The following is a 12252-nucleotide window of genomic DNA, read 5'->3' on the forward strand; positions in this document are numbered from 1 at the left end:
TTATTTATTTATGGCTGTGTTGGGTCTTTGTTGCTGCGTGCGGGATTTCTCTAATTGTGGCAAGCTGGGGCTTCTCATTGTGGTGGCTTCTCTTGTGTAGCCCAGGCTTCAGTAGTTGTGGCACGTGGGCTCAGGAGTTGCGGCACATGGGCTTAGTTGCTCCTCAGCATGTGGTATATTTCTGGACTAGGGAACAAACCCATGTCCTCTGCATTGGCAGTTGGATTCTTAAGTACTGCGCCACCAGGGATGTCCCCTTGGTAGATTTTCTTGAATAAGTGCTTCTCATTTTGTTGTATGTCCTTCGATCAATTTTCAGAAACTAGTTATTTTTAATAGTCTTTTATTATCTTTTTCATTGGTTTTAAGGGAGAGGATTTTGGGAGCTCTGGCCTCTCTATATTCTTTTTTTTTTTTTTTAAGCTTTATTTATTTATTTATTTATTGGCTTGTTGGGTCTTCGTTGCTGTGCTCAGGTTTCTCTAGTTGCAGCAAACGGGACTGCTCTTTGTTGTGGTGCGGTGGCTTCTCTTGTTGTGGAGCTCAGGCTCTAGGCCCGCAGGCTTCAGTACTTGTGGCATGCAGGCTCAATAGTTGTGCCTCGAGGGCTCTAGAGCACAGGCTCAGTAGTTGTGGCGCACAGGCTTAGTTACTCTGCATGTGGAATCTTCCTGGACCAGGGCTTGAACCCATGTCCTCTGCATTGGCAGGTGGATTCTTAACCACTGCACCACCAGGGAAGTCCTCTATTCTTTAGGTTTCTTCCAGTCTTTCTCCACACTGTAGCTAGTCTTCCCTGCCCTCCCACTAACCTCCCCCTGCCACACCTTCTCCCATAAAGTCCCCATGAAGACTTCTAATCTTAAAAGTCTTCGTGTCTTTCTGTTGCTCTCAGAATAAAAAACAACAAAAGTCTAAAATTGTCTGGCTTGCCTTCTTATATATAGTTTTATCTTGTATGAATTGAATCATCCCCCTACCCCTCATTCTTGACAATGTCCAATCATTAGCCTCAGTTTAGGGAGTAATTTGCTTTCTGTTCCTTACAAATCAAGGCTCTGATCTGTAGCATAAATACTGATTTTGGAATCTGAGGGATGCAGGTTTGAATTTCTGTTCCGCATTTATTAGCTGTGTGACTTTGAGCAGTGTGCTAATAACTTTTCTGAGTTTTTTCATCTGAAATATGGTGATGGACAAATAGTATTTCATAACGTGAGATAATTATGTAAAGAGATTAGCGCAGTGCCTTGTGTCTGGGAAGTATATTTATTCCCCACCTGATGTTCTCTTCCCATCATTTCTTTGAATAAGCAGTGTATTTGAAATATCAGTGTGCATAAGTGGGATCATTCCAGTCTCACCATTCCACTAATTTTTTGAATAAAATTTATACCTGAATTTCAATTATGTTTGAACACATTGAGTACCTTATATCTAGTGCATAGCACCCTCATTAAGTTTTTTAAAATGTGCTTTTAGTTGAAATACAGCAATTGAGAGTTTTACCTTTAAATCAAAGAGAATTTTCTTTTTAATTCTGAAATAAGACTTGAAAAAGACTTACAAATTTTGAACTTGGAGCATAGAAGCAAAAATAGTACAGTGAAATCCTGTACACTCTAACCACAGTACAATGATTATATTTAGGAAATTAAAATTAATACATTTCTATTATAGAATTTGACACAGCATAAAATTTTGCCAGGTTTCCTAGTAATATCTTTGTAGCATTTTCCCCAACTGATCAGTCCCAGAGTCATACACTATATGTGGTTACTGTCTCTTTACTCTCCTTCTGCCTCTGCTTCTGTCTAGATTAGTTCATCTGCCTTTCTTTGACTTTTATGACATTGATATTTTCAAAGGCAGTTGTTTTCTAGAATGTTCTTTAATTTGGTATGCTGTGTTTCCTTAATTTTCTTCAGGTTATGCATTTTGGGGCAGGAATACTATGTAAGAGGATATACATAGAAGATGGGATGTTCTTTCCAGCCTATCACATGTATGATGCCAGTGTGTTCCCTAATTGATGATGTTAATTTAGATGATGTGGATAAGGTGGTGTCCACCAAGTTTATTTTCTCTAAAGTTACCATTTTCCCCTTTGTCATTAATAAGTAATTTGTGGGGAGATACATTGAGACAGTGTAAGTTTCCTTTTTCCCAAAAAACTTTGATCAGCTGGTTTTTGCATACTAGATGATGCTTACCTTGAATCAGTCATTACCATCATGGTGGCAAAAAGATTGATGAAAATTTCGGTAACAGTTTCTAGGACAGTGTTAGTGTTCCTGAGAGAGCTTTCTTTATCCAGCAGTGATAATTATAACATACTTGGTGGTTAATGTGCTTATATTTTTCATGGGTTTATTTTTCATGATTTTTAGGTTCATGTACTGGACAGACTGGGGAGAAGTACCAAAGATAGAACGTGCTGGAATGGATGGTTCAAGTCGCTTCATTATAATAAATACTGAAATTTACTGGCCAAATGGACTGACTTTGGATTATGAGGAACGGAAGCTTTATTGGGCAGATGCAAAACTTAATTTCATCCACAGATCAAATCTGGATGGAACAAATCGGTAAGATTGCCTTATAAATTTATTTTTAAACTTGACGTCAGCCCTCAGCGTATCTTAATGTAGTAATCAAATTATAAAACCTAATTTTATTAAGAGGAAGTTAGCGAATTTTTGGCTTAAGTGTCAAAGGGGAAGAATAGATTTTTAGTTTGCTTTTTTAAAAGGTAACAACATTTCTCATCTATTTTGATGGCATTTAGAATTTATGGACTGTAATTTCTTCTTCTTTTCTCTGAGTTAATTTAGTTCTTCAGTGGCTCTCAACCAGGGATAGTACTTCCACTCTCTTTCAGAGAGTTTGGAAATGTGTGGGGAATTTTGGTTAACACAGGGACTGGGAGTACTACCAGCATTTTAGTTCCTGGGGGCCAGGGATGCTAAACATCCTATGATGTGTTGGACACCTAATATGACAAAGAGTATCCTATTTAGAATTACCCACAGAGCCTCCCCGGTGCTGTTTATGGAAGCTCATTTGATAAATCTATAGACCAGGACAGGTGTTGGCCAACTTTTCTGTGAAGGGCCAGATGGTAAATATTTTAGGCTTTGTGGGTCATATCTCTGTTGCAATTATTTACCCATGCCGTTGTGGTGTGAAAAAAGCTATACATAACACCTAAGGGAATGGGCATGGTTGTATTCCAGTAAAACTTTTTTTGAGCCAGTGGACTCAAGTTTGCTGACCCCTAGACTAGGAGAAAACCTACTACATGAATACTATACCTCAGTATTCACAGAAGACAAAGTTATAGTCTATAAACATGGAATTTCTACTCAGATCGTGCTCAGGTTTTTTTGAATTTAATTTTTAAAAATTGAAGTATAGTTCATTTACAATGTTGTGTATGTTTAGATTTTTAAAGACACTTTATATTCTTGTGTTTGGAAGATTATTTTGGCTTCTAGTGGTCTCATTCTAAGACCCCAACAGAAACAGAGAGCCTTAGGTAGTTGAAGGAGTTTTTCAAAGTGTAAACATTTGTAAGTTACCTGAACTGTATATCAGGAAGCATTTATAAGTGTTGAAAACCAGGAAAGATTTGAGGAATTTATTAAAGTGAACTTTTTAAAGTCACGGAGTTAGAGAATTTTTTGCCTTGTTGCAAAAAAGAGTGAAATGACTTACAATAGGATGGTTTAAAAATAATTAGAAATAAGTGTCAAAAAAAGTAATAAGTATATGTTGAATATAAAAACCTGATTGCTATGTTTGAACTTCAGATTTGGCTTTGAGAGGGATACTAGGAAGTGGCCATGTCATAGGTTTTTGACTCTCTCAGAATACCTACACAAAAACCAATGGAACAAGATATCAAATCTGAAGACTTAACATAAAGTTAACCTGAGGCATCCAGAAATAAAAGAAGGTAAGGGCAGACCACTAACAGCCACAAGACCTCCACAGTATTACTGTCTGTGCAAGGGTAAGCCGAGAGAGTGAATGGAGTATTTCATTGATCTTAAAAGCAGAGGACCTCCAAAATAGCCACAACTATTTACTCAACAGTGTGGTGGACTGTATTAAGAGCAGCAGCTGAAATGAGAGAGTAGGGATTGCCCATTGTAATATCATGCAAATACAGTGTGTCCATGGTAAAGACAGAAGAAGATAGAGCAGTCTGGCTCCAGAGAATTCTCAAAAACAGTCCTGCTAGAGTTCTCTACCAGGACAGGATACTGCAGAGTAGAAACAAAGTTGAATAGAACAGTAGCATCAAAATTGAGCACAGGATCCGGTTCTCCCACCGCCCCCGCCGCGGGCCCCAGCAGCTCAGGCGGCGGGAGGAGCGGCAGCGGCCAGACAGCCCAGCTCCGCGAAGGCTCTCGGCGCGCCGCGGCCCGCCGCGGCCCGCAGGCACCCGGCACGCGCCCGCCCCGCCGCCACGATGCCCAAGATTCGGAAGGTCAGCTCCGCCGAGGGGGCGGCGAAGGAGGAGCCCAGGAGGAGATCGGCGAGGTTGTCAGCTAAACCGGCTCCCGCAAAAGTGGAGACGAAGCCAAAAAAGGCAGCGGGAAAGGATAAATCTTCAGACAAAAAAGTGCAAACAAAAGGGAAAAGGGGAGCAAAGGGAAAACAGGCCGAAGTGGCTAACCAAGAGACTAAAGAAGACTTACCTGCAGAAAACGGAGAAACTAAAAACGAGGAGAGCCCAGCCTCTGATGAAGCAGGAGAGAAAGAAGCCAAGTCGAATTAATATCACACACCTGGTCCTCAGTGGTCCCTGTCTCCCTTCTTGTACAATCCAGAGGAATATTTTTATCAACTATTTTGTAAATGCAAGTTTTTTAGTAGCTTTAGAAACATTTTTAAAAATAAGGAGGGAATCCCACCTCATCCCATTTTTTAAGTGTAAATGCTTTTTTAAAAGAGGTGAAATCATTTGCTGGTTGTTTATTTTTTGGTACAACCAGAAGATAGTGGGATATTGAATATGGGAGGCTTTGATTGTCTTGGGTGTCAGCTTAACATTCCATAGATGGGGGTAGCTTTTATATCCTATAATACAAAGCATACTAAATGGCAGTTTGGAGTCAGTTGTGCATTTAATGTCTTGAACACTTTAAATTGCTCCTCTGTTTTTGGTAGAATTGTTTCCTAAAGCAAATTACTCACTCCTTGATTTTGGCTCTCCTGGTCAGAATTTTGTGCACCCTGTAACATCTTTCGTTGTGGTAGTCCAGTTCTTCTAGTAACTTTGTTAATGTGCTGTGAATGATTGACAATTGGAGTGTGTAGTGTATATGATATTAAATTGTGAATTAGTGGGACTTCAGATGTAACAGCATATCAATATTTGAAGATATTGGTACTTGATATCCTGTTAAGGAAAATTTGCCTCCAAATTTTAAGCTGGAAAGTCACTGGAATAACTTCAGAAAAGAATCACAACTACATGATTTTTTAGATTTTTGGTACGTATGTTAAGAATTGTGTGCAAATTGAAATACCTGTGTACTGATCCTCAAAACAACCAATAAAATCTCAGTTATGAAAGAATTTCTTGAAGCACACACACAAAAAAAATTGAGCACAGTAGGAAAAATTTAGGAATGAAAAGGGAAGGAAAGAGAAGGTTCAGATAAAGATGGGCAGAGGAAGAGCTGGGATATCTCAGAAAGGAAGCTGCCATATTTTTTAACGTGAAAACAGAAGAGCGAATTCTATGAAGTTAGAAAAACTACCTTGAACACCACTATGTTATAGAAGTTCAGGAAAACTGATTTCATGTAAATAGAAACATAAAAGTTTCAAGGTACAAAATCCCATTTAAGGTTACTATGAAGAGTATCTTACATTTATAATAGTATTTTAAGCTAATGACAACTAAACTTCAAATGAGTACGTAGGGACTTCCCTGGTGGACCAGTGGTTAAGACTCTGTGCTTCCACTGTAGAGGGTGCAGGTTTGATCCCTGTTCAGGGAATTAAGATCCCACGTGCCACACAGCATGGCCCGCCCCCCCAAAAGAAGTACTTAAACTATACATTTTTCCTCCCCACTTTTAGTGTTTGTGATACCTCAGTACACATCTTTATACCTTGCGTATCTATTAACACATTATTATAGTTATAGTTATTACTACTTTAGCTTTTAAGTGATTTACTTACCACCATTGCAACATTAGAGTATTTTGAATTTAACCATATATTTACCTTTACCGGTGAGATTTATGCTTTCATATATTTTCCTGTTACTAATTAGCACTCTTTTGTTTCAGTGTAAAGAAGTCCCTTTAACGTTTCTTGTAAGGCTGATGTAGTGGTGATGAACTCCTTCAGCTTTTGCTTGTATGGAAAACTCTTTATCTCTTTTTCCATTCTGAAGGACTACTTTGCTGGATAGAGTATTCTTGGTTGGCAGTTCTTTTCTTTCAGCACTTTGACAGTATCATGTCACTCCCTTCTGGCCTGCAAGGCTTTCTGCTGAAAAATCTGCTGATTGTCTTATGGGGCTTCCCTTGTGTGAAACATGTTGTTTTTCTCTTGCTACTTTCAAGATTCTCTCCTTGTCTTTAACCTTTGATATTTTATTTATAATGTGTCTTGGTGTGGGTCTTTTTGGATTCATCTTGTTTGGAACTTTCTGGGCTTCCTAGATATGGATGTCTGTTTATTTCCCCAGGTTAGGGAATTTTCTAGCCATTATTTTGGAATAAGCTTTCTTCCCTTTTCACTCTATCCTCTCCTGGGACCACTGGCATGCAAATAGTAGTCCCCTTGATGGTGTCCCATAAGTCCCTTAAACTATTTTCATTTTCCTTTATTGTTTTTTCTTTTTCTCTGTTTGGATGAATTCTACTACCCTGTCTTTGAGTCTTCTGGTCCTTTCTTCTGCTTGATCTAGTGTACTCTTGTACCCCTTTATTGAATTTTTTAGTTCAGTTATTGCACTCTTCAGCGCTCTGATTTCTCTTTGGTACTTTCTTCTCTTTATTTTTGTTCTTGTTGTTGAAATTCTCACTTTGTTTATGCATTGTTCTCTTGACCTCAGTGAGCATATTTATGATGTTGTTCTAAACTCTTTATCACATAAATTATGTATCTTTGTTTCAGTGAGGTCTGTTTCTAGAGGGTTTTGGTTTGTTTGTTTGTTTCTTTGAAACATATTCCCGATTGTTCATTTTCCTTGACTGTCTGTGTTGGTTTCTGTGCATTAGATAAAACAGACACCTCTCCCTGGTCTTGACAGAGGAGACTTGTGTAGGATATGAACCTTAGCAATCAGCGTGGCCTGAGCTTTTGGTTGTCTCTCAAATCTTTGTAATTGTCCAAGTTGCCTTCTTTGTTCTTCTTGCTCTCAGTAGTTGAGTGCGTGCCAGGATTTGTCAAGTGTCCCACACAGAGGAGGATCAGAGTAGTTACCTAGATGAAGGCTGATTGGAAGTCAGACCCCCAGGCAGCAGCTGGGAAGGTATATGGTTTGAGCCCTTCTGTGGAGAATCTTGGAGATAGGCTTGTTTTTGCCTGCTCCTCTGCGCTGGACTGAGCTTATAGCTGTGGAAGAGGTTCCTCCTGTACCCATTAAGAACTGCTTCATAGTTTCTGTGTGGAGATATTGGAGATTTGGAGGGGGCTAGCAGGAGAAGGTGGAAGTGGTGTCTGCTGGCTTCCCTAGTCTCCTAGGAGGATTGCAGCCAACCCCTGGATGTCTGATAAGTTAGAAGCCTGACCATTAGACAGCAGCTTTTAAAGTATGACAATAGATCTCTTTCTGGGAAAGACTGGGGGATGAGCAATTCTGACTGTTCCCTTTGGGCTGAGCTCCGCTGGGCTAGACATCTTATGTGAGCCTCATGGTGATTGAAAGCAAAAACCTGTCGTAGGTACACAGAAGATTAATAGAAAAATCATCAAATCACAAAGAGAGGAAGAGAAGAAGAAGGGAACAACTGAAATACAAAACAGTCAGACAACAACAAAATGGCAATAGGAAGCCTGTACCTATCAATAATTACTTTATATGGAAATGGACTAAATTCTCCAATGAAAACACATAGAGTAGCTTAATGGATAAAAACACAGGACTCACTATATGTTGCCTGCAAGAAACTCACTTCAGCTTTAAGGAAACACACACTTTGAAAGTAAAGGGATGGAAAAATGTATTCCATATGAATGGAAACTGAAAGAAAGCAGGGGATCTATACTTATATCAGACAAAATAGAGTCTAAGCTGCAGACTGTAACAAGAGACAGCAAAGTTCATTATGTAATGATAATGGAGTCAGTCCAAGAATAAGATATAACTTTGTTTATCCACCCATATATGATGCAAATATTAACAGTCCTGGAGAGAGTAATACACAACAATGCAATAATAGTAGGGACTTTAGTACCCCACTTTCAGTAGTGGATAGATCATCCAGGCAAAAATCAGTAAGCAAATATTGGACTTAAACTACACGTTAGACCAGGTGGACTTAAGAGATGTTTAGAAACATTCCATCCAATGCCAGAATACACGCTCTTCTAAAGCACATGTGGAACACTCTAGAGAATAGATTAAGTGTTAGGCCACAAAACAAATCTTAATAAATTTAAGAAGGTTGAAATCATAACAGGTATCTTTTTTGACCACAGTGGTATGAAGCTAGAAATCAGTTACAAGAAGAAAACTGGAAAATTATCACCTCATACCTGTTAGAGTGGCTTTTATCAAAAGACAAGAAATAACAAGTGTTGGTGAGGATGTGGAGATACGGGAACCCTTGTGCACTGTTGGTGGGAATGTAAATTGGTGCAGCCACTGTGGAAAACAGTGTAGAGGTCCCTCAAAAAAATTAAAACTAGAACTACCATATGATCCAGCCATTCCACTTCTGGGTATATGAAGAAAACAAAAACACTTAACTTGAAAAGACACATGTGCCCCATGTTTGTTGCAATGTTATTTACAATAGCCAAGATAAGGAAACAACCAAGGTATCCATTGATGGCTGGATGGATAAAGAAGATGTGGTATATATGTATAATGTAATATTGTTAAGCCATAAAAAATAATGAAATATTGCTATTTGTGAGAACATGAATGGACCTTGAGGGCATCATGCTAAATGAAGTAAGTCAGAGAAAGAGAAATACCATATGATCTCACTTATATGTTGAATCTGTACAACAAACAAATGAACAGAGAACCAAGCTGGTAGATACAGAGAACAGATTGGTGGTTGCCATAGGCAGAGTATGGGGGGTTGGTGAAACGGCTGATGGGAGTCAAAAGATGCAAATCTCCAGTTATAAAATATGTCAGTCATCGCAACTATAGTTAATACTGTTTTACATATTTGAAACTTACTAAAAGAATGAATCTTAAAGGTTTTCATAATAAGAAAAAAGTTGTGTAACTATGTATGGCAACAGATGTTAACTAGATTTATTGTTGTGATTCATTATATATTATATACCAAAATCAAATTATTATGTTATAAACCTGAAACTAATATTAATATTATGTTGTGTGTCAATTATACCTCAATTAAAAAAAACTGGAAAATTCACAAATATGTGGGAATTAAACAAGATTCTCCTGAAAACCCTATGGATGAAGGAAGATATAAAAAGGGAAATCAAAAAATATCTTGAGACAAATGAAAATGGAAATACAACATACCAGAACTTATGGTATGTGGCAAAAGGAGTTCTAAGAGGGAAGTTCATAGTGATAAACAACTTACATTTGAAACAAGAAAGATCTCAAATAAGCAACCTAACATTACACCTTGAAGAACTAGATAAAGAAGGACAAACTAAGTCCGAAGTTGCCAGAAAGAAGGGAATAACAGAGTGGAAATAAATGAAATAGAGACTAAAATGACAGTAGAAAAGATGAGTGAAAGCAAGAGGTGGTTATTTTAAAAGAGAAACAAAAGAGACAAATTTTTATCTAGACAATAAGAAATAAAGAGAGAAGACTGAAATAAAATCAGGAGGAGACATTACAACTGATAGTACATGAATACAAAGGATCATAAGAGACTACTATGAACAGTTACATGCCATCAAATTGAACAGCCTAGAAGAAATGGATCATGACTGAATCATGAAGAAATAGAAATTTTGAACAAACCATTTATTTATAAGGAGGTTAAATCAGTAATCAAAACCTCCCCAAAAAACAAAAGTTGAAGACCAGACGGCTTCACTGGTAAATTCTACCAAATATTTGAAAAAGAATTAGTACCAGACCTTCTCAAGTCCCCCAAAAATAGAAGAGGAGGGAACTCTTACAAACTCATTTTATGTGGCTAGCATTACCTTGATACCAAGACCAAACAAGAAACCTACAAGAAAGGAAAATTACAGGCCAGTATTCCTAATGAATATAGACGCAAAAAATCCTCAACAAAATACTATCAAACGGAATTCAGCAGCACATTGAAAGGATCATACACCATGATCAAGTGGAGTTTATTCCAGGGATACAAGGATGATTCAATATATTGCAAATCAATCAGTGTGATTCAGCACATTACCAAAATGAAGGGTAAAAATAGTGTGATCATCTCAACAGGTGCAGAAAAAGCATTTGAAAAATTCAACATCCATTCCTGATTAACTCTCTACAGAGTAGGTATAGAGGGAACATACTGAAAGTTATATGTGACAAACCCACAGTTAATATCATATTCAAAAGTGGAAAGCTGAAGGTTTTTCCTCGAACATCAAAACAAGACAAGGATGTCCACTCTTGCCATTTTTATTCAGCAGAGTACTGGAGGTCCTAGCCAGAGCAATTAGGCAAGGAAAAGAAAGAAAAAGGAGTCTCAATAAAGAAGTAAAACTGTGTATGAAGATGATCTGATGTTGTATATAAAAAATCCTAGAAACTCCACCACAAAACTGTTAGAACTAATAAACAAATTCAGTAACATTGTGGGGTACAAAATCAGTGTACAAAAATCAGCATTTCTGAATGCTAATAACAAACTGTTGGAGAAATTGAGAAAACAGTCTTATTTACTATATCATCAAAAGGAATAAAATTCCTAATAAGTTTAACCAAGGAGGTAAAAGACCTGTACACTGGAAACTATGACACTGATGAAAGAAACTGAAGAAGACACAGATAAATTGAAAGATACTTCATGCTCACAGATTAGAAAAATTAGTGTTAAAACGTCCATACTACCCGAAGCCATCTACAGATGTGCTGCAATCATGTCAAAGTTCCAGTGGTATTTTTCACAGAAGTTGAACAAACAGTTCTAAAATTTGTGTGGAATTGCAGAGGACCGCAGATAGCCAAAGGAATCTTGAGAAAAAATAAAGCTGGAGGCATCACGCTTTCTGACTTCAAAGTATATTACAAAGCTATAGTAATCCAAAGGGTATGGTATTGGCATAAAAACAGAGTCGTAAATCAGTGGAACAGAGAGCCCAGAAACAAACCCATGCATATTTGGTCAATCAATTTATGACAAAGGAGCAAAGAATATACAATAGGAAAAGGATAGTGTCTTCAATAAATGGTTTGGGAAAACTGGATATCCACTAGATCCCTGTCTTATACCACACACAAAATCAACTCAAAGTGGATTAAAGATTTCAGTATTAGATCTGAAACCACAAAACTCTTAGAAAGGAAACAGGGGAAGCTCCTTGACATTGGTCTTGGTTATGATTTGTGTGTGTGTGTGTGTGTGTGTGTGTGTGTGTTTGACACCTCAAGCAAACAATATGGAGGCTCCTCAGAAATTTAAAAATATTACTTCCATATGATCCAGTAATCCCACTTCTGATTATTCAGAGAAAATGAGAACAGTATCTTGAGGAGATATCTGCACTTCCATATTCATAGTAGCATTATTCACAATATCCAATACATGAACAATCTAAGTGTCTGTCAGCGGATGAATGGATAAAGAAGATGTGGTATATACACATTCAGTAGAATATTGTTCAGCTATGAGAAGGAAGGACATCCTGCTGTTTGTGGTAACATGCACAGACCTTGAGGCCATAATGCTCAGTGAAATGAGCCAGATAGAAAAAAAGTCAAACTCATAGAAACAAAGAGAAGGAAAATGGCTGTCAAGGGGTTGGAGGAAATAAAAAGAGGTTGATGGAAGGGTATAAACTTTCAGCTACAAGAAGAATGAGGTCTGAGGATTTAGTATACAGTTGACTCTTGAGCAACATGAGTTTGAACTATGTGGGTCT

General features: G+C 37.8%; 2 protein-coding genes across 3 annotated transcripts in view; both read left to right on the top strand.

Annotated features, from left to right (window-relative positions):
- LRP6 (LDL receptor related protein 6) overlaps positions 1-12252 on the top strand; it is a 178410-nt gene that overhangs the window by 72724 nt on the left and 93434 nt on the right. For both annotated transcript variants that reach the window (XM_057701078.1, XM_057701077.1), the window contains one exon: positions 2391-2588. In XM_057701078.1, coding sequence (XP_057557061.1) covers positions 2391-2588 — 198 coding nt within the window. The remainder of the gene's footprint in view (positions 1-2390; positions 2589-12252) is intronic.
- On the top strand, positions 4440-4902 carry LOC130832605 (non-histone chromosomal protein HMG-14-like). The gene has a single exon (XM_057701079.1). It carries the CDS (start codon positions 4478-4480, stop codon positions 4784-4786), a length of 309 nt encoding a protein of 102 aa, XP_057557062.1. The 5' UTR covers positions 4440-4477; the 3' UTR covers positions 4787-4902.

This window comes from Hippopotamus amphibius, chromosome 12 (genome assembly GCF_030028045.1).
Source record: "Hippopotamus amphibius kiboko isolate mHipAmp2 chromosome 12, mHipAmp2.hap2, whole genome shotgun sequence".
Taxonomy (NCBI): Eukaryota; Metazoa; Chordata; class Mammalia; order Artiodactyla; family Hippopotamidae; genus Hippopotamus; species Hippopotamus amphibius.

Bases quoted from the DNA above. Each gene is read 5' to 3' on its own strand.
- LOC130832605 (XM_057701079.1), top strand. From the start codon at position 4,478: ATGCCCAAGATTCGGAAGGTCAGCTCCGCCGAGGGGGCGGCGAAGGAG.